The 26,004-nt window shown below is 42.6% G+C and overlaps 1 protein-coding gene across 11 annotated transcripts in view; it reads right to left on the minus strand.

The window, feature by feature from the left end:
• Positions 1–26,004, minus strand: part of LOC117216407 (tensin-1) — a 181,199-nt gene that overhangs the window by 89,398 nt on the left and 65,797 nt on the right. For 2 of the 11 annotated variants that reach the window (XM_033463108.1, XM_033463104.1), the window contains exon 1: positions 20,067–20,872. The exons of 6 other annotated variants lie outside the window; for them this stretch is intronic. In XM_033463108.1, coding sequence (XP_033318999.1) covers positions 20,067–20,093 — 27 coding nt within the window. In that variant the 5' untranslated portion in view covers positions 20,094–20,872. 3 more of the 11 variants (XM_033463103.1, XM_033463100.1, XM_033463101.1) reach the window with 3 other exon arrangements.

The following is a 26,004-nucleotide window of genomic DNA, read 5'->3' on the forward strand; positions in this document are numbered from 1 at the left end:
TGTTGTATTACGCTGTTAATTAAATATCGCGAGGTTTTATATAACGCGCATAGCATATTCATAAAAGTGTTCTGCGGTAAGTGTTCGAATATTTCCGTGGTATACGAAAAATGATAAATTGGTTGTTTTCGCTAGCCTGAAAGTTCTAACGTTAATGGTACGTGACGCATTAGATTCTAAGATAATTTTGGAATCTCTGACTACGCGTGCCCGACGATCATTGTAAATTCACGTGCGTCTTTCTTGACAAGGTCGCGGTTAAAATTTACGAGGTTAAAAAAAAGCACATTGGAAAATGTAGAACCTACCAGTGTCGGAGCGAATAACACATCATATTCAACGTTGCCTCAACTTGACGCTCCATTTACGATATTTGTTCTCTTGAACAATTTGCATCATAAGTAATGCTTTCTAACGTTGCAGGTATGAGAGGATTTATTCAATATATTTTATGAAGTTTGAAAAAGTTTAAGAATACTTATGTATGATATGAAGATTACTATGATAAATTATTTCTTTCTAAAACATAGAAATTTTTCTCTCTGATTATTTTAATAAATTTCTCGTACCTTAAAAAAACAATATTAAATTGCAACGATCTAAACCCTTAATGGGTTACAGTTGAATTACTTTACAAGAACCTAAAGTACCTACGACAAGCTCCGAGACGTCAAGATTGCAAATTAGTCAGGCAGATTACGCAGTATACTTTAATCTGCTAGAAGTGACTAAGCCGTTTTATCCAATTCCACCAATATCATCACACATGAATCTACGTTACTTTCAACAGCGTGTATCTTATCAAACATTCGAATCTTCGCTTAACAATGGTCGATGAGGTTGAAAAAGAAACAAATCGTAACTTCGTCAGAGTGATTCATCACGGGAGACCGAACACTGAATTCTCGATCAAATAGAACGATTGAGTATCTCGTTCGCGAGATGAGCAATCGATGGATCGTTTGACGCGCGTACACGCGAAAACACGCGAAATGAACCGAGTTTCACACGAGCTCGAAGACGGAACTGTACGCTACGTGCTCCCGCATGTATCCGCGTACTACGACTGGCGAGCAGCAGATCGTGGAGCGCACGATCTGCTTCATCATCAACTCGTCCTCTCGTACGAGCCGGCGATATTCTTCGTAAATATTTATCCATCGCTCCGGGAGATAAATCTGTACCAACTATCTCGTATAGATATCGTAGCCAGGGAGCTTGCAACTTCCTTAATTTCTCAGTTTTCGCCGCACCACCGACGTACAGAACAATAAAATTTTTTACGAGTGACGTCACGATGCTAATGACGCAGCTTGCCGGTTCAGAGATCGACGGATCGGCTTAATTGAATTGAAAGCTCCTGCAGAGTGCTCGATTTTAATGGCGTTCTCTGGTGGCCGCCCCCGTGCCCCTCTTCAAATGCAATTTAATTATCGTGGAACGTTGCCCGCTCGTAAAAGCAAACGCACCGAGAGTCTCTCGCGAGGACTTAACGAAACGACATTTCGAACGAGCGTAATTCGATCAAACGGGGCCAATTTTACCGACACAAGGGTTAATCGTTCACCGACACCGTTCGACGTTTGCAAATCTCCGGCCGACACTTTTGGTTCGTCGATGAATCAACAGCCACTCGTGTGGACCTGTGATGTATAAAACGAGCGGGAAACGTATAAACATCGATATTGGAGACCTGGTATTGAAGATCGGGTAAACTACAAGCACAGCACATCGACGTGAATATCACATTTTCGAATGGGAGCGACGCGAAGTGGCAGGCTACGGTTAGCTGGAACTGGCAATTTTCCGCTACTACGGAAATGTCCGTGGTCTCGAGACCTCTCACGCGACGAACGTGCGCTTACACGTATGCGCGTACCGCAACTGGCCGACCGCGCGAAGATCTCGCGGCACAAGAAGCTAGACAGACCGTGTGTCGCATGTGCCGTTCCCCTGGTACACGCGGCCCTCCTCGCTCCAACGACCTCTTTGTCGTGGATCACTTCGTTGCGAATGCAGATCGCATCTATATACCTCTTCCTCGTTGAGTTTCTCGCGAGGGAATCGAAATTGAACTAGAACTCAGTAAACGAGAACAACTCCAGTCGTTTTGGGTGCTCAACTGGGTGTACTTTTACGAGAAACTTAACCGTTATAAAGGAGAGTTTTTGAGAAACTTTCTACGAACTGTTCCATCGTACTATGGTGCATGTTATTGCCTATTTTTCATTCTCACTTTAAACTCTTGAAACGAGTATCATTCTCAGTTTCCCGGGGAATCATCGTAGCTTTTAATGGAAATTATCGTCAAACTTTTTCCAATGTGGATCAGTGTTAGGAACTTTGAAGGTAACGTTTTTTCTTTTGTCATATGAGCATGATCGTAGGCTGTACGTCTTCAAAGCATGAATCTTCATAACGAGTCTTCGCGTTGAAACGTCGCGCCGCTCGGTTATAATCGTCGAGGTCTTGCCTCTTTATCGCCGCAGTTGTCTTCGTACTTCCCGCAAATATTGTCGCGGTGGTTCATGTCGCGGCTATCGAGGAAAAGATCGGAGCGCAGGAACGTGGACGAGAGGGATCAGGGTGGGGACGAGACTATAAACTGCAGCAGAAGTTCCTGCGGTCGCAGCGATGCGGATTGAACGCCTGCTGTGCTTGCGTAACCAATCGGACCTTGTGCTTGGCGGCAAGAATTATGAACTCATGGACAAGAAATTGGTCCGGCTCGGGCCCAGTTCGTCCGTTCTGCTCGAATATTTTACCACCCGTCGTCTTCAATTTTTCGGGATCTTTCATTGTCTTCTTTTTGGAAATATCGACTTTATAGGTTGAATGATCGCTGAAATATTAAAAACTAATCGAGAAATTCTTTTAGATTTTGTTTGTACAACTTCGTGATACACCAATTTAAGATATACTGTTTGGAAAGATTAAGCAGATTTTTAATGTTTGAAAAGATTAAATACAAACATAATACAAATTTATGACTTGTCCCAGCAATTATTCGAATATTCATAATCTGATGATATTGGGTATCCTGATGATCAAGAGGTGTTTTTGAAGCTCTTCCGTTCGACTTCGTGATGTTTCGGTTAAATATTTGGAAAAATTGACAAATTTATGAGTTGATTGAACGATTGTTTAGACATTAAACAGTGACGAAGAAATACTTTTGCAGTTTGCCTTCGCAACTTTATGATGCATCGGTTTGATATTTACAGAGATCGGCAAATTTACAAATTGGTAAGAGATCGAGAAGTATTTATCAAGTTCATCTATGCAACTTCATGACGTATGGCTTTGATCATTACGGAGGTAAATTTTCGTAGATCGAATGTATAAATTGTACGGAGCCTCGTTTTGAATGGGCTGTCACTCCAGATTGATGTAACAACCGGTTCTTGGTAAGTTGCCGTTCGTTGCTGCCAATGAAAGAGAACGTAATACGTTATTAGCGTCTTGGCGAACGCTTTAACAATCGGCCTTCGAAGGAACGGAAATTGCGATAACACCAATAACCGAGTAATCAAGATCGGCAGAGTCTACCGTAGCCAGATGTGGGGGGTATGATCAAGTGCAGCCTGCACGTGCGAATATTAAACAGTTGCTTCGTGACAAGCATCTGTACAGATATCAGCTATCTGTGCTTTTAATCATTTTTCGTCCTGTCAGCTATAAAATGAAGATAACCTTCGAGTATCGTGGTACCTGTACACCGAGATTCATATAATATCGTCAAAACTTGCAACGTCGAAACTCATTTGGTTGACCTTATTTTCAGTACATGGATAATTTTATAAAGCTTCCGTTGAAGCATGGCGAAGTATGTTGAAGCATCCTGGTAAGTAACAAACAACCTGCCGAATGAAATTTTGTCCTGTTAATAACATGTGAGTACTCAGCAAGTAGCGTCTGTATAATATGGTTTTTAGTCGTACTATATCGGAGTTTATCACATTCTCTTACTATCTTCAAATGTAATTTAACTTTACACCCTGGAAATATTGTAATTTTACACAAACTGTCTTCTCCACTCATTGCTGTTTTAGTTACTTATATCAGATAGTAGATCTTTTTATTTATACTTATTGGCGATTTTTTAACATGGAACTTGTTTGTTAAATTGAATATTACAATAAATTAGTGAATATAATGCCATTGTATTCTTCAAACGTTTAAACTTCTCTTTACTTACTTCCATGCTTTGTACATGCCCCGGGTACAGCGTCAATAGCATTGTGTACAAAAGTATTTTCATCTCATGAAATGAGAATCTATATATATATACATTATTTATGTATTCTAAAACGAAAACTTAAACAAAATTTCCCCTACATAATTCCACAATTACGTTCTACTCCAAATCTTTATCGTACGAATGTATCGCGAGGTAGGAATAATTGTACATAAGAATTTATAAATTTCCCATGAAAAATTCTCATAATTAATCGATTAAAATACTAATAACAATTCGACATATACCGATACATCTATGTCGAAGAGTAGATACAAAAATTCTCCAATTTTCTTTGAAAAGTCCGAATAATTAATCCACTAAATCCATCACACTTTTCTCGAAGATTCCAAGCAGCGTAGATCACAGTGCGGAATTCATTAAGGAAAGTCGGAGAAGTACCAAGCGAGAGCTGCGTCGAACAGAAGAAGGTGGGCACGACACCCACGTTTGCCGACCACGTACAGGATATTCCAGCGTGGAAGAAGCGGAAAAAGGCTCCCCTCGTGCGACCCACGCGCGTGTAACCCGTGATACTCCGACGGGTAATGCACAATCGTTTGCACGAGGAGAACGAGTTCCTTTCTGACTGTGCCGACATATGTAAACACTGGCTCGGGGAGGATCGGCCCCCAAAGGGTAGACACACATCATCGAGGCCATCCTTCTGGCGAAGGAGTTGCGAACGTCGACCACTGCGCAAGGACGCGGCACAATGGAGTCATAAGGAAGTCGCCTCTGAGTTATGAGACATTGTTTCACTGACCTGTCTCTCCGGCATAATTGCATGCCGATCAGATTGTTCGCGGAATGCAATTTGTTTCTTTGGCCGGCTGGTATTCGTCGTGTGTTCCACTGCTTAATTAAAGCTCTCAACGACAATTAAAGTCCCAAAATGATTGCCTTTGGTTATTGTTCTCACTGAAGAACGGCTGGTGAAAGATGATTGAGAAACGGATGACTCAGGGGAAATTTTAATTTGCACAGCGCTGGCGAAAGTGTCGTTGACATCCGCGGGTGCAGCTATGAGTGTTGTTGCGAGTTGGAGAATTTAATAGAGATACACAAAGTGAAAATTACTTGGCGATGAATGTATTTTCTGCATGAGTTAACGATTAGCCTGTAATCGGATTTTAGATGGAAGAATATATTGGTGACTGTGGTTCGCGGTCGAGGTGTAAAATATTATGCACCGTTATCGTTCATCGTAAAGTCGAGCAGCAGTTTTTCCATGAACGTTATCACGAATAACGCTCGGTGTTTGCACGCGTATGCACGTTATTATGGCTTGGATTTTGACGCTCGTACTGTTGTCCGTTTTACGAATCAACAAACGAGTACAACGTTGAGCTGCTCTTTCGAAAATGTTATAATAAACTTTGAATTTCATTACAAAATGCAAAATGTATAAAAAAATGATCCCTATAACCATGAACACTTTGCATAGAAAATCTTTTCATTTCGTTACGGATTGAGAAAACAAAGTATCAGGTTTTATTCCAAGTAGAATCAGACGATCGGTGCCAGACATCATACGTTTTTCGTGCCACCATCGTAATACTCGAATGACAGAGACCCGAGAGAAGGAATGCAAATACCAAAGAACACTGTATACTTTGCTTCCACACACACACCCACGTGGGTGGCAAACCAAAGTGGGTGGCTGAGCCGATTGGTTGATCTGCGGGGAGTTGAAGTATCAAAGCTGAAGTGTTCACCGCGTTGCGAACACTACGGGCGAGCCCGTAACCTTTTCGTTTTCCATTCTTTCGACCTTCGAGGCGACGAGGTGAACAGCCCACGATCTTGAAGCGGACTATAGTCGATCGAGAATAGCTCTCGACAGTTTTACGGGTTCGAAAGATTATTTGTTCAAGCGAACGTTATAGCTCGCAATTTCCTGTTACTATTAAATTCTGGATAGATACATCAGAAAATGTTTCAGAATTTTGGAAATCGACGTTGATAAATTCTACGAGAATTCCAGTCTTTTGTATTCTTTTTCACTCTTTCTCGTGTATCCGATTTCTCAGCGCGTGCTTTAAGACTCGCTTCGCAAGATTCTCGAACAACAAAGCATCTTTTAATCTTTGTCCACAACTATACTGCCTTCGATCATTCAGATCGTTCCCCGGTACCGTTCAAGCAAACGAGCAACAACATCCGGCCGAGCTTAGTAGAGGCGATAAAGCTGGTGGTTGATCGTTTAATCGCCGATCAAAGCCCCTCTTCTCGCTCAATTACGGGATTTGTCTTTGCCGTCGTAGCTCGAATAAAGAATGAATGAATTCTCGGTCGTTCCGGTAGACCGTCGCTTATCTTCGCGGTAGTACAACCAAAGCTATCCCATGTTTACTCTCGATAAGGTACGATCGATAAGGGGCTGCACAAGTCGACGTCTCTACTGACCCACATATACGACCTCGTCTATGGAAATGGGAAAGATAAAAAACGGAAACGATCCTTTGGGATCCTTTTAGCTTCCAAGAAGCAACGTTTTCAGGATGAGACGCGATCCCACGAATTTTGTTTCGAGGACGATCAAACATAATCGATCGAGACTCCCTGACCCAATTCTGCGTCATGAATAATAACGAGAGGCCGGATCACCTTTGAGTTACGACTTTCTTCGGCCACATCTTGAACGTTTTACGCCTTAACCCACTTCGGCGGGACTGCCTGGTCGAAGCTGTGCGCTCCACCCGACCGATCGTGTTTGTTCTTCTTTATTTTGCTCTCTTTCGGTCGGAAGGTTTATCAAGCGTGCGTGCGTTCCTCTCTGGAGCTCGTCGCGACGAACATTTTTTTTCCGGCACCTCGGCCTGTGCATGCACGATCGTTGCAATAAGAAAAGAACGAACGATTGCACTCGATTGACTTTAGCTTTGGCCAAGTGTTGGTCGTCGTCTCGAGTGAGAGAAAGAGGAGGCCACTTCGATCAAGGGGTTCTCCTCTCTGGTTTGTCACGATCGATCAGTTATATAAACTACAGGTCGTATACACTTCGTGTATACCGTGTCATATTTTTATATCGACGACTTTACAGTTCTTTGGCGCGTTCATAGCTGTTTTTCTTGAATCTCTGGAATGCACCCTTTGGAATCTTAGAATCTCCTATAATCTCTTTTCGTGATGCGTATTTCGCTGCTATTTTCGTTTCTTTCTATGGTGTCTATTTTCATTCATTTTCTAATGTAAGTATTAATACTGCTCTTGAAATTTCTCTTGAAGACTCTCCATGTACCTTTTGTTTGCTCTTTTATTGCTGGAATTCCTCTTTCTGGTATCCATTCAATGCTTTTTTCTCTCTAGAATTCCTTTCTTGGTTTGTTCTTTATTGCTGATATTCCTTTACTGGTATTTCCTTGATGTTTCCTTTCTCCTTTCCTGACGTCTTTGCTTTGTTCCTTCTTACTGAAATTCCTTCGCTTCGTATTTTCTTTTCTTACGAATAATTATTGCATCAATGGGTATCGTTATTTAATGCCTCAATTTAGAACTTTACTATATCGTAAAAAAATTTGTCCACGAGTATTCAAACTTCTGTGCAGGTATTTCAGTTTATCCTGTACATCAAATGAATTTTTTGCAAAGGTATTACAAACCGCTATTTGCCTCCTACAATCGGTCACGGGCAATTTAGAAATTTGTATCCTTCTCTTCGCGAATATTAATTATTCAGACTAAATGGAATTAAACGTATATGATTGAAAACCCCGTTGTGAGTGATGCCTAATATCAATCTGACGGAGGCTGAGATCTAGAAAAGGCCTGACAAGAAGAAGAAGAGCGGAGGGATGAGAGGTAAAGCCAGGTGAGGTTGTTCGCCGATGTTATGGTAGCCACGGCTTCAAGGTCGTCGGGATCACCACGAGGACGTATCTGCTGCGCCAATCAGGGCTCACCAGAGCCGCGCGATCCTTTGAAAAACTGTGGCCGCGTGTTACGTTTTTGTTACGCGGTCCCTAGCCGCCTGCCATTAAGAATGCGAGCAACACTCAGGAAACCTCGCGTTTCTTCTCGATCGTTACATCAGCGAATCTCTTCAACTCGCCCAGTAGCCATTAATCTTTCGGTGGCTTTCTGAATTATTCAGCTGTTCCAATTGTGAAAAGGTGTCGGTCTAAATCCCTCCATTCACTTCAATTTCTCTATACTAATTCCTCATATTTATTTTCCACCGCTTTAAAACTCACGGTTTACCATTTTATCCGTGACATTTTTATAGGCGATTAATTATAAAATAATACGCCATTGAGTGCGTGTTTCACGTCGGGATATGAGTACAGTTACAAACAGAATTAACATAACCAGCCGACAGAAGTGAAGAACGAAAGTGGACGAATCGCTTTCTTCCGAATGAACGTTCCAACACGGCCACCTTTTTCATCGTTGTCATTGCAAACGAGGCTCGTTAGGGCGGACGGTTTCGCGCCTAGGTTCCCGTTTAATTGGCAGGCCGAGCCAGTCAAGGATCTCTCTCCTCTTTGCCGCTCTGAAATTTCTCGCCATTGGTCCTGGGTCGTTGCGTCGGGGAACGCGAAATAATTAATTGTTTTTCAAAAGACAACGCGGCTGGCCATATTATTTATCGCGAACGAAACGACGGCCGCCTTGTAAATAAGACGCTCGGCGAGCAGAAGGGGAGATTTAAAAGGATTCGATGCCGAGCGTGAAATAATTCAGACGCTTTACGATTCTCCCTGGCTACCTTATGGTAATGAAACATCTTCTCCGCACCAGCCAAACAAAAAAGCAAAAAAGAAAAAGAGAAAAGAAAAAATAAATGAAAGCAGAAGAAGGAAACGATGGTTCCAGAGTTGAGATCGGCACGGTTGTAAAATAACCGTGTAACAACAGTGGGTATTTTACAGCGACACGCTGGTCACCATAACGGGATCGTCGTTATCATCTCCAAGGATCAACGATTCCGCCACGAGGGAATTACGGTTACGTCAGTGCGTTCTGCACGCCTACGTGTTCCCGAATGTCCATTCATATTTTCAGCAGTGGCGATCATCGATCCGACGTGCGACAAGATGTCGCGGTTTTTCCACTCGAAAGAATCTATCTCGATCACTTTCTCTTCCGGTTGTCGTTGACACAAAAGGTGATCGAACGAGAGAGAGAGAGAGAGAGAGAGAAAGAGAGAGATTTCGCGAGTGTACACGCAGATCCGAGAAGTAACGAACGATCGATCGATATGTTTGCCGCCAGGAAACGTCCAGGCAGATATCGTCGTGTCGGCTTGTCTCTCGTTAAGGTTCACTTCACCCTGATTACGAGAGAAAGAGATGCATCGTTGGTGAGTTACGTACGCGTGTACGGCACGTTCTGATTTTCATTGGTCGCGGGCAATTTCTCATCGGTCGGCTTCGACAAGTGCGATGCGCGCCGCGATAAATCTGCCTTCGCATTAGCGGCCAGATCGATCTAGAAACCGACGGCAAGAAATTGCTGACGCGGGATACTATGCGTCGTAATAATGCTCAGCGTCTTGCCGACACATAGATCATTCGCAGCCTTTCTAATTTCGCAGATAAAACTTTTCGAATTAATATTAAGCGCTATATATCTTGTTGTTTATCCCGGTACATTTCAGCTTCCTTCTTTCCATTCGTCTTTCTCAGGAGATTCTACAGTGCGCTAACGAATAAAAGAGTCTTGCGTCTTATTTCGACGTTAAGAAGAACTCTTCACAATTCTAAGTAGAATAGAGCTGTATAACAATAGAAACTTCTCTTAGAACGGACAGGAACCTAGAAATCCTCGAGTGAACTATTGTTACGCCAAAAGCAATATCTTCGATGTTTTTTACTTATTTATTCATTTACAAAGAAACTATACCCATAATCCCATAACGATCCAAAGCGAGATACGATTTAGTAATTATCTCGGCAACTAAGGCGACTGATAACAAAGATGAGAAGTTACATAAGCATTATAATCGTTCGATTAAAACGGTAAAGGGAATCGTACAAAGTGCAATAATATTCAAACTTGTGCTGATCTCTTTTATGAGAATTAATATATATTTTGTAGGAAGAAGATCGGATTCCACAATCTGAACCAGTTATTCCAGAATAGACCTGACCAATCAACAAGAAGATGATCCGGCGGTGCTCTCGTGTTATTGAAAAATTTGAAAGAATTTACCAGTGAACGTAAAACATCTTCCTGTAGTTTCTATACAGGCACCATGGTACACAAGCTTCGTAGGTGAGAGCCGAAGAAGTAGAAGATATCGAACGCATCATCGTTTCTCGAACGTCGTTAAATCAATTCGCGCCAGAGGCAGGCGTTCGACCGTGACAGCCAGCGTGAATCCTCTCGTGCCCGTCGACACTTGTAAACGTAGCTTTAAGGTTACCGTGGGGTGTATACATGCTACGACAAAGTGGCCATGGTGTTCGCGGTGTAACGGCCGTGTGGTTACCGGTTTATCGCGCGAGAATGCCTCCACCAGGCGCGGATGCACACAATGAACAACCAGAGGCACGCAACTACTCCGAACATGGACAAACTCGAACGATTTTCCGCCGTAAAGTCGAGCCTACAGGCAATGAACGACGCAGGCTGATTAATATTTCTAATTGCCTATCCCGGCTTCTTCTCGCCTAGCTAGTCCCCAGCCTGGCAATTAGCTTAGGTACCTCGTAAACGCCATAAATGATACCTTCTATCCGCCTCGTTTAATCCAGCTCTTGTTACACGACCGACGCGAGGCTGATGGCTGGGCTTGCACTGATCGATGATCTAGGATTTTCGGTCCTTTGGCATGATGGAAGGTCTGATCTTGTGCTAGTTGTCCATGAAATTTCAACGTGATAAAGAGATAAGCGAAGCCTGTTGTTAAATATTTTGATGTTTTTTGAAATTTTAGATTGCTTGTGGAAACGATTATAGTTGTAAATTAAAACATTAATCTCCTGAGAGATAATAGAAAGATAAGCGTTTAATTAGCTCCAATTACATTTGAGACAATGTTCTTGAGCGTAGGAAATTCATTAATAGTTTATCTCATTCTCAATAATGATACTGTTTCTCTTCGAAAATTACGATATAATTACTGTAAATTTGTCTCTGACAAAGTTAAATTATTTATTGATATACCCAACGATATAATTGCGTTGGAGACCATAGTATACATTTTGTAGAAGCAGTTTCAATCCTGAACTGCAAAATTAATTGCTGAATTGATGTGTTGCTTACAGTCTTTTATCAATAACATAAGGTATTATATTAAATCCTTATTGCTTCTCGCTTAATAACGATCATCACATTAAGAAAAATGAATCATCGGCAGTTGTTAAAGATTAGAATGCACCTTATCGAATGATACTCGAAGTCCTCGAATTCCAAAAAATTATCTCGAGGTACATATTCCGACTCTCGTAAACTTTAGCTTCTAATGAAATTTTACGATCACATTATACCCGTAGCATACCACGTTAGAAATGATCTTTCACGTCGATAAGACCATAAAATTCGGTCGGACTGAAGCTAATCTTGGCGAGGCACGGATCGATACGATTTCTCATCGGCGAACGTCACGATTCCATGCGTACCCCTTTGGTATCAGCGCATTAACCACGGACAGGCTAATGAAGCACAGATATCCATGCATACATCGGTAACGACCGATTCCCCATTGATCATACGCAGAAATTACAAGCCACGGGGGTAGGAATTTCCGATCGATATGGTGGCTGCCTCTCTCTTTATTCATGGAGGTTGATTAATAATCGTATATAATCTCCCGATCCAAATCCCAACCTTCTTGCTATCTTCATCTTGTCCGTTCGTAATCATTCACCCTCTTGAGTACCGGCAATTAACGTCAAACGACGTTTCGCGCTCGTCACGCTGGATAAGAGCCTATCCTCCGTTAAATCGTTGTTCGCGAACCAACGCACAGAGCCACCAGCTATCCATTTTTCGTCTTTATTTCTCTGATGCTGGCTCCGACGAAGTAACACGAAAGTCTGGAAACTGGTCGTAGATCGTCGAGTCGGTAGATCGCCCACGCGGATCACTGGCACGCAGGCGAGCAGTCTAATCGATGCGTGTACACCGCGTAAAACTCGCGACCAGCCTGATTAATAGTCGCAATCATTATCCGGCTTCCTTTCTACGTTATACCAAAGACTGCTCGTTCCTGTTTCTGGCCGCGGATGCCGGCTATAACGCGATCGTCCCGCCATTCGTCGAGTCGAGCGTGACTCGTAATGAAAGTTTGTAATTAGCGTCGTATGGCGCTTCAAGGGAGCCACGTTTATAATAAGGAACTGATCCAGCGGCGGTTTTCCTAACGCGCCGTTTGTTAGAATCCCTTTCTTCCTTCCAAGACTAGTGCACGTTAGTTCCAACTACGGACAACGTGATATTAGCCGGTGACTAACGGCCGCTCACGGACACGATAGATCGGCGTGTAAGCGGCTTGGTAATAGAGCGATTCCTTCGCCGTCATTTCACGACCACCGCGGAACGTTCGTTCCGACAGAAGGGCGTAGATGCAAGACTTTTATCTCCATTTCTCGACAGATAACGTTGCTCGATTATCCTTGATCGTTCTTTGTTTGTGTTGGTTGTGTTTGCTGAAATCGTGAGCAGAATATGATGAAATTTCATTAAAATGACTTCATCGGGGGTTAACACAGGGGAAAATCATTTATAATGCAGCATTCAGTGGACAATTAGTATAACTGTTTTGTTTCAGAAGTCAGGTAAGTATAGGATACGATACATAGGACATTCGCAGAGAGATTCGCGTAGAAAAAGAATCTTCGGAAAAATGATGCAGGTGTTTTTAGAGTACGAGCATGCGAGGATGATATTTTAAGTTTGCAAGCTTTTTGAATCGTATTTGAATCTTTATTACACTCTAATTTTATGTTCCAATTCCCTTATAGAAACCCTGTTTTATGTTTGTGTCTCTTCCACTGTTCGAAGGAGCTTGGAACAGTTTGATCAAGACAACTCGACGCTCGACAAAGATAGGATTAATTACTTGCCATGCAATTTTAAGTTTCTTCTTTTCGTTCGGGTTTCTTCAATATTCGATTGAAATTAGGTTAGTCGGGTATTGGAAGCTCGTCTGAAATCCACGACTCGGTTGATTCGTTCCTTTCTACCGGGCAGCGTTAAGTCGGAACGTCGGTAATCAACTCGAAGCTCGATTCTCTCGTGGAACAGAAAGTAAGGGAGCGTTCTCGCTGAGTAAACTTCAAATAATCGAGGGAATTCTTTCGCAGGCTTAATCGCCCAACGAATCGGGGAACGTCCCGCTAGAAAAGTTAAGTATCATCTACAGGAGAAAAAGTTCCTCAGCTCTCTTTAAAGGTAATCGATAAAGTAAGAAAACATTCTGGTTCGACTGACTATTGGTCGTGATTTACCTTTAGCTTCTTACTCTCTTCGTTACCTTTAACTGGCAACTTTTGTCGAAATATATTCGAAAACGAACGATTCGCAAAATTATCGAGCAGATTCTCCAGCTATCTGTATCAATCTTTTAGAGAAGATAAATGTAACACGATGCGAGAAATATTCAAGTTGGATCAATCGACTGACCAGAGGTAAGACAATCGATGATCTGACTATCGAATCGACTGACGAATCTAGCCTACGAAGAACCTCGTTGGTCAGAAAATTTGACAGCGGACAGACACTGCCACACCCTGGTTAACGTCTAATCGCATTAAATAGTTCGCAGTCTACCAATTGGTCACGTCCCGAGCTCGTTTAATGCTACACCAGGGGATTCACGGTTAACTCCAACCCGTCACCGATTAGATACCATGTAGATGCTGCTTACCGTCGATTACTTGACTTCGAACTTTCCGCATCACCTCCGATCGCGATTACGATACGCTATCGTGATTTAAATCCGTACATAGCACGAATATTTACCGATAATACGTATCGAACGATTATTTAGTATGAAAGCTTTTTTTCAGGCATTAGCAATTTTAACGAGAATGGAAATGGTAAACTTTGTCCGTGAGTGCCTATCGTCTTTCGAGAGCGATCTCTGATATTCTCTGGCCGGATTTCTCTTTTTTTTCAGCTTGCTCTTTCCTTTCGTCGCCAGGCAAGTGTTAATGACGCTAATGCATCGACCTCGGACAGAACGAACCTGTGGCACATCAATATTCATTAGCACTTCGTTCCACCGACCGAATAATTCCATGTGCCCACGGCCTATCCCACAAACCTACTGTGTACACGCGCGTTCATCGCGTGTGAACCCGACCAACGTTTCAGAAGAATCCTTTTCGGACGACGATTCACGCGATTACCATGAACACGTGTTTACTCGCCTGTCTGAGCTACTATGCTCAGGTAAAAGAGTGACAGAAATCTCATACACCAAGATAGAACTAACTTCATCGTATCACTAAAATCCTTACCATTGTGAATCACATCAAGTAAAATATCAAAATACTGAGAGCATTGCACGAAGACAAAGTGCAACGCCAACGAACTGTAATTTCATATATTTCGCGATGCAATACAAGATTTTCTTATTTTATAGGGGAAATTAAAATTCTTCCTCTTTTTAGAAAAGTGAAAGGTGACGAATTCTTTTCATTTTCTTCGAGAAATGTCTAATCTCCAATGGAAAACCCGCAGAAACTTTGCACGATTTTGTATCTAACACAGAACTGATTTCAAAATCTAACTCAAATCGAACCTAAATCGTAATCAATTTTTATTTCTCAAGGCAAGATATTTTATTGTGCAATGGAAACCTGAGGCTCACACGAGGCCCCGTTATTCAGACCTAGCGTGAAGCATACAGTATCAATTTATTGCTCGGCTCGAGCAAAGTTCGCGTTGCACGCGCCCTGATACGCATTACGCTTATGCACGCGTGCGGCCAACCTTTCGACAAAGGAGATCCGTTTCACGGCGAGACACAATTCATGTGGTCGTCACGCCCACGTACCAGGTTTTTCTGTCCTCCGTGAAACTACCGGAATGCCGTAGCTTCGCGACCACATCGCCAACAACTTATGCATTCGAGTTGATCCGTGCCACGTTATTAAACTGTCCAGTTGACCGACGATCACCGGTTCGACTAAATCATAGGGGGCAAGATGAATGGATGTCGATGAGAGTTCTTGATATAAGCTAAGAAGTTTGGAAACCTGACTATCATGAAAATCATAATAACTAGTAGTGTGTATGTATGTTCATTTCTTCTTTTACTGCTTCCCTTCCTTTCTCGTTGCATCCTATTAATATCGACACTTTAGTTGTACTCCAAGTAACATCACCGTGTGGATGACAGTAAAAAGTTCTGTCTACAAATCAAAAGAAATGAACTCCATCTCGAAAATAAACTTCGTAAATCTCTTATACTCTCACTAGCAACATCTCGCGTGAGTTTTAAGATGATAAAAACCCCGGTTATTTACCCGACAAACGGCCATGAGGCGACCAAACGCGAAGTTACTGCTATCTTATCAGAATTTCATTCCGCGGAATTGGAATGCTCTGCCAATCGGCTCATTGGAGAACCGCGTAATGAAGGTGTCCCGTATTTCTTCGTTTTAAACGATCCCCGATTACACCGATATCGACATTGTTATCTAAATCGACGAGTGACTCCAACGCTCCCGAATCGCTCGCTTTAAATTCCACGGCTGATAATACGGTCGCTGGACCAACCGGTCGAGTCCAATTCGACCTGTTCCGAAATAGCGTGGTTGGTCCTTCCCGAGGCGAGAGAAACCGGGGCATAATCCACACCGATTCCTCCCACTTTCGCGAAATTTATTTCGATGTCCAATTCGGGAACCAACCGAAAAAAATTCCACCGGCCGGTTTCGCCAATGAACGAGCGATGTCGTACGCGCAATGCCGACAGCGGCGAATCAATTTTATGCAAGTCGTTTACGAGCTCCTTACGATCCATCCACACGGGTAGTGCGACGATTCCGACGGAGTTGCGATCGTAAAACGTTATGACTGGTAACCCGAGGTTAACTTGACAAAAACCACAGGGATCCACCCTCTTCATCGTCTCCTATCTTTCTTGGTTTTCACTCATCTGGTCCTTTTTTATCAAACACGAGTCTCGTTGCGAAGGCGAACGTTGGAAACGGAAGTTTTGCTGCAGGAAGTACGAGTTGGTGCCACGAATCAGTCTGGAGGGAATCGTTTAACGACTCGAGAAAAGAAGATGTGGCAACGATTTTACGATCTTTTAAGAGATGCCGGCGAGGAGAGAATTATTGGTACTTTTTACGAAGCCTGACTTAATGATCCTCGACAATGTGTATAAATTAACAGGCTCGCGGTTGTGCTCGTCGATGAGAAATCGTGGTTGTCGTGGTAATTTCGCGTAATAAGGAAAGCGAAGGCGTGGAATCGCGAGCTTGCAAAGTTTAATATCCAAGATAACGGGGGAATTTGTAGCGTTGCTTTGCTAGAGACAACGGTACCAGCTCCGGCGCGAGGGAATTATCGAAGCGTTTTTCGAGCAACAAGAACATCTCGAAAGCCGAGCCGCAGCTGCGAACTTTCCTAAACCTTATAACGCATCCGCCAATCCTCGCGATATTTCGAGTTAGTTTCGAGTCCTCCGACAACTTCCGCGAACTCGGACGCAGAGGGAACTTTGTCAAGAAATCTTATTCCCTTGGCCATGAAGCGGCTTTCATTTTTGTTTCAACTAACGTTAAGCTGGATATCGCTTCACGATTCAAGTACATTATACCAGATGATAAACAGACGATTCGACGTCATTACAATTTCCTAGGGATGACGCAGTTCGATTCGATAACTTTTAATATCTTTGACGATGTAGTGTACAGGCACGAGCAATTCTGTTGCTGGAAATACGAAACTACCGAGCTGTTTTTTAGTTGTATAAAAAGAATGTTATACTTTTAATGATGCAATAGACACGAACAGCTATTCTGCTATTACGCTCATGGTCGTTAGAAACATAAAGCTGTCTAATCGTACTGTGTCCTGGTTACAAAGCTCAAACGAAATCACACCGAAATTGCAATGAAATTCCGACGAAATCACAATGAAATCGTAACGAAATCGCAACTGGTCCGCGTGTAACATACGTTCGTTAACGAATCGAGTGCGAAACCAGAGAGACACGATTAATTCACGGCTCTAATTTGCCGATAGAGCGTTGAACGCCACTGTTAATAAGTACATCGTATTCCGTACTCTTCGTGAAATTTCATGAATATTTCATGGGTTGGCGGAACTTTCAACTAGGTGTGTTTAAGCGGCCTGGACAGATTGCTGTATATCGCGTGGAACGTCCCGTTGCAAAGTACACAGAGAGAAAGAAAGAGAAAGAGAGAGGGAGAGAGAGAGAGAGAGAAATACATCAAGAAGCCCGGAGGAATTTCAGCTAAAAGACACATTATGCGCGACCTTAAAAGCTAAACGCGATTCTCGGAAGGACTATTTCGGCTCGTTGGCGAATTTCAACGCGTGCAGCCTTGACTGGTCTTAACCGAATTCCTCTCGCGGTGTTTTACAAAAGGGAATCACGTACGCAGCCTGTTCTTCCTTAAATCGAAGATTAGAAGGTGGAACGACGTTCGAAGGACGGAGGGAAAGGGTCGAGCATCGGATGACTGGGCCCGCCATCGTTCGCAATAATTTGTGCTCGAGCTCGTTTGCATACCAATTAATTGGCCATGATTACCAGAGATTAATGGCGCCACGCTCGCTGCTGTGAATTAAAAATCCCATCATCGAAACGATCATGTATATGTGTGTTTCAAAATTTTCTTCGATGTTACTGTATCTACTCGATCCTCGTCGTTGGGACATAAATTACGTCTAACCGAAAACTTTTGCCAATATTTTTTACTCAATCTCTCAAACTTTCTTTAATGGCATCGCGCTTACTTCCGCAAGTTAAAAATTTTACTATTGAGATTTCATTTGGCATCGCCAGATGTACCTTTTCGTTGTTGTTCAAACATAAATAAAGCGTAAATGAAAACCTCTAGCAATTTTCTAAATTTGTTTCGATACTACGAATGAAAAATTATACGCGTGCTGACGATATATTTCGTTTGAAAATTTCATTCAACCTCGCTATACTTATCCGTTCCGTGTTGTTTTAGCATAAATCACTCTGAAAACTTCTGGCGCAATACTTCGAGTCTGCTTTTTAAAACCAGAATCAATATTCGACATTCCAAGTCGCGTTTCCGACGACAAAAGGAACGAGTCTCAAGGCAGTCAATTTGACTTCGCCTCGAAGAGCAAACAACTGCGATAGCAACTATGCTAAAAACGCGACACAGATATTCAATGCCTGCGCAGGAAGCACGATTATCGATATACTACTCGCAAACGACCGCGTACGACGGGGACAATGCACAGGGAAAAAGAAACTTCGCGTTTCGGTGTACGGACGAGTTGCGTGCGAAAAAAAGAGTTGGCCGAACGCTTTTCACTCGATGCATCGCGATAGCTGGCGCTATGCCAGAGAGAAAGACTCGGCCATTCGAGTCGTCCAATCAATCTGGCCACGTGGAAAAAAAAATGGAAAGCCCATCTGGCCCCGATATATCGAGCACGGTAGCTCGACCATCGAAATTCCAACCAACGTCGTACGTAGGCGAACGCTATCGCGAGCGTACCACTCGCTTCAACGTTCGTCGCTATCTTCGTTCGATAATTAAAATTGCCTGACATAGATAACGTTTTATCAGCAATACTTACGGACAATTACAGTTAAATAACGTCATCGTTCCATTCCATTAATACGATCGTTTCGTTATTCTGATGAAAGTTATATAACATCGTAACACGAAGATAATTGTAACGACTTGAAAATTTCTGACGAATTTCTCAAACGTGAAAGAAGAAGTGCGTATACTTTTACGTGCAAACAGTGCCATACCTGCCAGTGAACGTTATCTAATCACTTAGAGAGTCTTATCAACCCTATCCTTCCGTCTTTTTTTCTCATTTAAACACAACCAGAAATTGCGAGCTTCGTATGTGAATGTCAAGCAAATCCAACGTAGTACAGAAGCTTTTGATAAACGCGAAATCGATAAGTCCCGTTGGTCATTTCCGTACTTTTAGCGTGAATTCGTAATACTTAATAAATAATCGGATTATACTTGTAAGCAGATGTTCGCTCGTTTATATTTAAGATACGTTGACGATTTAAACATAAAAGAAACCCAAGCTTGAAACACGAACCTGCGCGAGTGATAAATGTAAATTCGAATTCGCAAAGTAGAAAGTTGGGTGCAAGTGGCAAGTGTTATCCAGAATATCTACGAACCAGAAACCTCGGACACCGTCATGCAAGCTGCGGATACATAAGACATCGTCGTGTACGTCAAGAATTCCTTGTCTTTGCTGCAGCTATAATAAGGGCTCGTGCACACTAATTCGATAAAGCATTTAGGCAAACTTCGCAAAACCTCTTACCCATTAACCTTTAACCGCAAACTTAAAACATTCCTTGTATATATAAAAATTCCACGAGAACTCATCGAATTACAAATAAAAGAAATCCAATTCCATGCCAATACCAATTTCTACGAGTTTTCGGCTCCTACAGGCTGTCGCTCGTGTAATTGTCGAACAATCCTATGAAAGTTTTCCAAGAACCAAGTCTCGAGCGTTGCTCGCATTATCGAGACCTTCGCCATTCTCTCGCGATCGGTGTGCACGAAGCCTAGGTCCGTCGCGCGGCGAATTTAGAACGCAACAAGAAGAAACCGCGTGCGCGCGGGCGACATGGCTAAGAAACGGAGGGAAAAAAAGGCCAGAGAAGGAGGAAAAGAAATTGTTGGACGGAACGTGGCGCAAGTACCTCATTGGTGGAACCGTGACCGTTCATCTTGCCGTCACCTCTGGTATCCCATTACCGGTCTGCGGCGAAACGCTCCAAGGATCGTTCACCTTCTCGCATCGGTTCTCGAAAATGGCGCATCTCACTTCCTTCGCACTGTCCACCTCGTCGCCGTCTCTCTCTTTTCGTGGTTCTCCAATGTCCAAGCTTCTCCCTTCGTACAATTCGTACCTGACGGACCACTCTCGATTTTCGTTAGGCTGGTCAACGCCGGTCAAGGTCACGGCACGATCGACGCCGTTACTAATTTCGCGCGAGTGTTCCTGGGTTCGACGACCCTCCTCCCCATGCTTATTTCGCTCGTGCCTGCTTCGCACACGACACCGTTTCAGGAATTTTATCGCGAGATCGATCCAACGTTCGATTATACAGCCTCTGTAACCGCCTCGACACTGAAATCGTCTATCCGAGACAGCTACACACAGCTTCCTCGACCAGCAGGTTCCGGCACGTCACTTCACTTAACCGATCGTAAAATGTTTTGACTCGACGTGTCTCGGAATCGTGTTATACTTCGATTCGTATAAACATTTTAAAGTACGAAGATATCTTTCGAGTTAATGGTAAAATTCGATTTCCCGAGCAACTTTGAACGATCTTAAAAAGAATTCGAAGGATTTAGGCGGTATATATGAGCGAGATGATCACTGGACGAGTTTTTACGTTATCGATCGCGATAGATGCAAGGGACGGTGGAATAGGAAATCCTCGATGGATCGAGCAACGGCGACGAATCGATCTTTCCCACGTCCTTCGCGTTGGAGCGCTGTTCGCGGACTGGAGAGCTCCGCATCGCGCGTGCACGGAGCCCATCGCTATCGCCGCAGGTAGACACCCCACCAAATACACGGAGACCGGCAAGAAAATTTGTGGTCGAATCTTAACAACCCGCTGTTACACCGACGACGTTAAGAATTATATACGAGCACTTCCTGATTTATCGTCGGGCAACACCGTCGCGAATATATTTATATCGTAATGTATAGACAGCAACGGGCTTATTTATCGGGCGTTCGTTACCGCCGACAAATAATTCACGCTTCGGCGGCGGCTAATGTGCCCGATACCTACGACACAGGAGGAAAATTGGATTTTCGAGGAAGCTTGTTAACCCTTCGTTGCGCGCGTTTTACTTTCACGCCGGTACACGACCGTGTAGTAGATTATAGCGCGTAAACTCTCCTAAACTTTACGGTTAATTGAAACAGAAACTTCTGTTGATCTCTCCGTTGAACATTTTAATTATCAATTCGCGCGAACGACGATAATAATCGAGAATATAAATTATTCTTTCGAATATTAAAGGTTAGTATAAAGTTTAGCATAAAGTTAGTAGTATAAAGATTAATAATCTTCAAAGAAGATATTGTGATTTTGATATTTGATCGCGATTTTCGATAGATTGTTTTGTCGGTAATGTAGAGTTTCAGAAATATTCACGTAATACGAAGATCCAGTTTGTAACTAGTTACATATTCATCTATCAGTTTGTTGGCGCCGTTACTAGGCAACGAAAGAAACATAAATTCATTCTACTGATCGATCGACACGCAAGCTTTGTGGTAGACAGTCTCCGCGTAGTTCTCAGTTAATTTTAATTGCAGTAGAATTTCGTTGACGCGAGCCTGTCACAGAGTAAGAGGTTTATATAATTTTCCAGATATACCGTTAAAACGCGGACTAAATTCATAATAGCGTTACTTATTCGCTATTTATCATGAAAGAAACGTTCTCTGTGGTTTTTGCTTCGTAAAATACATATCTAATAGCCATCTATATGTAGGAGTCTATTTAGAGTTACAATTCTTTTGAAAATGATTGTACTGGCGTTTTACATACACCGTGATCACCTCCATGTAACATTAAATAGTGTTTGTTTCAGTATATACACAGACTTATAGAATAATGATTCAATCGTTGGAACTGTTGAAGTGCAAGTGTTATCATACTCACTACAGATTCGTAAAATTAAGTTTACGTTCGAATAAGTAGAGTTCATAGAAACAAAATTCTACTATAATCGATAATAAAACCGCTCAAAAATCATCTTAGAAAATAACGAGAAATCTGTTAAATGCTCCAATTTTTCAAAAACTTCTCTGTAATTTACGATCATTTATGTCGCATTTGTTTCAAGAAGTAAACTTATTATTCTTCTGAAAGGTTCAATTAATTTGTACCGTCATAGTTATTCAATTATTTTGTGGACTATTGGTATAACTATTTGTTATAATCAAAGGGTCAACGACCCAACAGTAGAATCGACGCTTAGCGTGTGCCACGTTCGACCGAATCGAGAAACACGCGAGTTAAGGATAATTCCTTGCATAATGGCAATAGATCAATGGCAGAAGAATACGTATAAGCGTGTCGCCGTGAATTCCGCCTATTTTCGCGACACGCGACACACTCAAACACGGAGGTTATTAGTCATTAGGCAACCAACGTTGGCTGACCGCCGTAGCCAATGTCACGACACCGCGGGACGTTCTTTTCGTTCGTCACATACGTCTAACGTCTCGTCTTGCCGCGTCTTCGATCCTCCTGTTCGATCCTCGTCTTTTCTTCGTTCGATCAATAGCTCTGACTCCGCTCCGAATACCGTTACAGCCCTCGCACGCGATCGCATCGATTTTCCTTCCGCGATTTCGAAACGTACGCGACGAACCGCGTGGTGATTACTCTTGAAAATCTAAGTGGAATAAGTCGTATCGCCTTTGTCTCGAAAATTCGCCTCGAAATACGAACGAAGCCGAATTTCAATTAATTTCTTGCTCCTAGAATTATTTGAGGTGTTCCAGTTTCCAAAGCATCTCTCGATGCAATCTAAGCTTCTGTTCGAGATCTTAATAGTATCGATTGGTAGTATACAGAGGATTTCGAAATTGCTTTTAAAACACCTGCGAGCGTTCGGTTTAATCAAAGTATCTTGCAGTAGAACGAGACCATGTCGTGTCAGGCTTCTTTTCTTCGAAAAAGTTTGTGTTCTACATACTTTATCCAGGAAGTACTGATATTCTTCTTGAGTACACTCGTGTTAAAAGTATTCATTTGCATTTATAAGTAGAAAGTTGGTACATAATTTGAAAATGATAATTTTTGCCAGTATAACCAAAATGAAGGAACCAGTGTGTCTATGTAGTGATAAGAACGACGATCGATGTGTTGTCTCGAGATTATTTCAAATCCCTCGACATGGAGGAAGGTGTTTAACTCAACCCAATTCAACTCTAATTTAAGTTTATACTACGGATGCTAGGAGTATTCGCCAGAATCGCATACGGAAATTCCAATTTTCTTCTACACCTACTTCGAGCGTTCTCCTTAATCAAGCATCGTCCTCGTTCTCGTCACCTCTCCTATTCATCTTTGTTTCTTAAATCAACACCGGCAAACAATCCTGCATTCATCAGGAACAAGGGTATCAAGGTGGATCATATCCGAGCTGCTGATGATGCATCAGCTCTCAGGAGCGCGCAACGTGGCGAAAGAAAATAAAGAGAAAGGAGATAAAGAGACGATGTATCAGAGGCACAGAGCCGACCTGTCTCTAGCCCTGTCCACGGAAACAATGGTGTATTACTAATCCTGGACTCTTCCCTTTTAGACCCCATTCTTCACTTTGAAAATTCCTTCTGGCTTCCCTCTGTGTTTTCCTCTCTGAATTTTCATACCGCCTCCTCCCCTTGGAAAACTTTCCCTCGTTCTCTGTGCTCTTCCTGTTCATTACACGGCGGCCTCGCGTTCGATGCAAAAGAACGACGAGCAGCTTAATATCGACGTTGCACCTGGGCGCATCTCGACGATCGAATCCCGCGAAGAAAGGAGGAAACAAGAAACAGACGAGATGGAAGAAGAAGAAGAAGGGAGAGAACGCAGTGAGAAGCGGGATCAAGCGTTACCCATCGTCTGGTTTCCCCGGTTCTTGCTAGCTGTTTACAATCGTGGAAGGCCGAGGTGGTGGTACACACCGTGCTAGCACCAGGTATGGTAGCCACGACTTTCGTACTTGGCGAGGACGAGATGTGACCACGGTTTACAACGGTGGACGGTCGATGCACCTCGCGACTTCCACAACCCGTAAGCCTCCGCCGTGTATCCCGGTGTCTAGAGAAGGCTCGGGCTAACTAAAAGGACTTGGACATTCAGCTTAGAGCCGCTGCTCCTCCTCGGTGCTACCAGTTCACCGCAAAAATGACCAAGTTCGTAGGAGAACGAGTACGTTCTCGTGACTTCAGCAAATTACCTAATTCGCGACATACTGATCCCTTTACACAATTTGGAAACCAGCCACAGGACGACGGAGGAAATAAACGTTGATCAGTAACTTTGGCAATGTTCACCGAGGGAAGATTTGTTAGCGGGCCCTGTTTAGCTCCGGAAATTTACGGCGGTGCTAGAGTTTTGAACAGTCGAGAGTGGTCGATGTTAACACGAGTTTCGGCGAAATTAACGAACGAAAGGCGGTGCAAAGAATGGAGGAGAGTCGCGGCGACCTTCAATGTCAAGGAAACATCTGGCCTCTCCATATTCGACGAACGATGTCGTTCGTTAGCTCGTTCCAGCGGTTCTCAGCGTCGACTGGCGCAGGAATTCTAGGAGAAATGGTGTTACAGTAAACGATGATATCAATACCTTCCTAGCACATACCAAGGCGTATCTTGAGATAGGTGGCACGATATATGGGTTGTTCGTATGACTATACGGTAGCATTATATTACATGAGACTCTGGACAGTAGTACTTTCTTACCAATTATATTTTGCAAGAATTTTTATCTGCGATTAAATGAGAAATAAGGTGTGGCGTTCTATATATTGTAATACGATTGCAATTACCAACATTTGGAGAACTTCATCTTCTACAATATTAGGTTTTACTTTTAAAAGCCAAAGAGAAACTTCTATGTCTCTAAACACAAAACAATTATGTGATTCTAGTAATGCAATTCTACTAATTCGTCAAATTTAATTGCTAAAACTCTAGTCATTCAGAAATTTAGTTTCCTTACACTGGATTCTTTTAAAAAGCAATTGCAACAAGATCTTTGGCAAGTGTCTATATCTCGACTAATCATCAGAATTATTCATGTCTTTTTCGCCTTTATCATCTGTATGTATCTCTCTTTTTTTCTCTTTCGTACACCAGTGTAGCACATAATGCCTGTTAAATCTTATTACGGATAAAAATTGTCTGTTAATTCTTATTATTGGTAATTATACTATAAAAGTAATGAATATATAAGTGACATTCCACGTATGTTTCATGCATCATTTGAACATTTATTGCTATATCGCTGTTTCGAGAATAAAAGTAGCAACTGTTTCTTGGTACCGCGAGTCCAACAAATTGCATCATACTGTCATCCAAAGGGTGATGTTCCACGATACCGCGAACAGGGACTTCTAGATGACACGAGCACGTGACAACTCGTGGAAGGAAGACTGCCCACAGCCTCGAATTTCAAAACGTCTAGAGAGAAGAAACGTGACCTACGCGGAATTCTTCTAAGGAACGAAAGGAGCGGTTAGCTTTTGTGCCTCCATGATGGGGCAATAAGACTGTTTCGTGGCATGGTCTGGCAACTTTAATAAGCCTAAATCCTGGAACGATCCATGAGATCATGGAACATAGGAAGAAGATCGATGGTTCGATAAACTGGTAGGATATTGTGCACCCAATCGTGTATCTCCCATTAACCTCCATGTTTCTACTCGTTAATATCGGGAAATAGCATTCGAATCGCTAATTAGACTGAAATTGTAATCTTTTTTACCTGCGCTTGGGCCAACTGGATATTCGAGTATTACCGACTTTCCACTGCTGGCGATCGTGGCCAATAATCCGTCCAAATGATCCCTAATTAAACTTAATACCTTCTCTCTGTCTCGTTTTATTCT

Source organism: Bombus bifarius, unplaced genomic scaffold (genome assembly GCF_011952205.1).
Source record: "Bombus bifarius isolate JDL3187 unplaced genomic scaffold, Bbif_JDL3187 scf7180000010271, whole genome shotgun sequence".
NCBI lineage: Eukaryota > Metazoa > Arthropoda > Insecta > Hymenoptera > Apidae > Bombus > Bombus bifarius.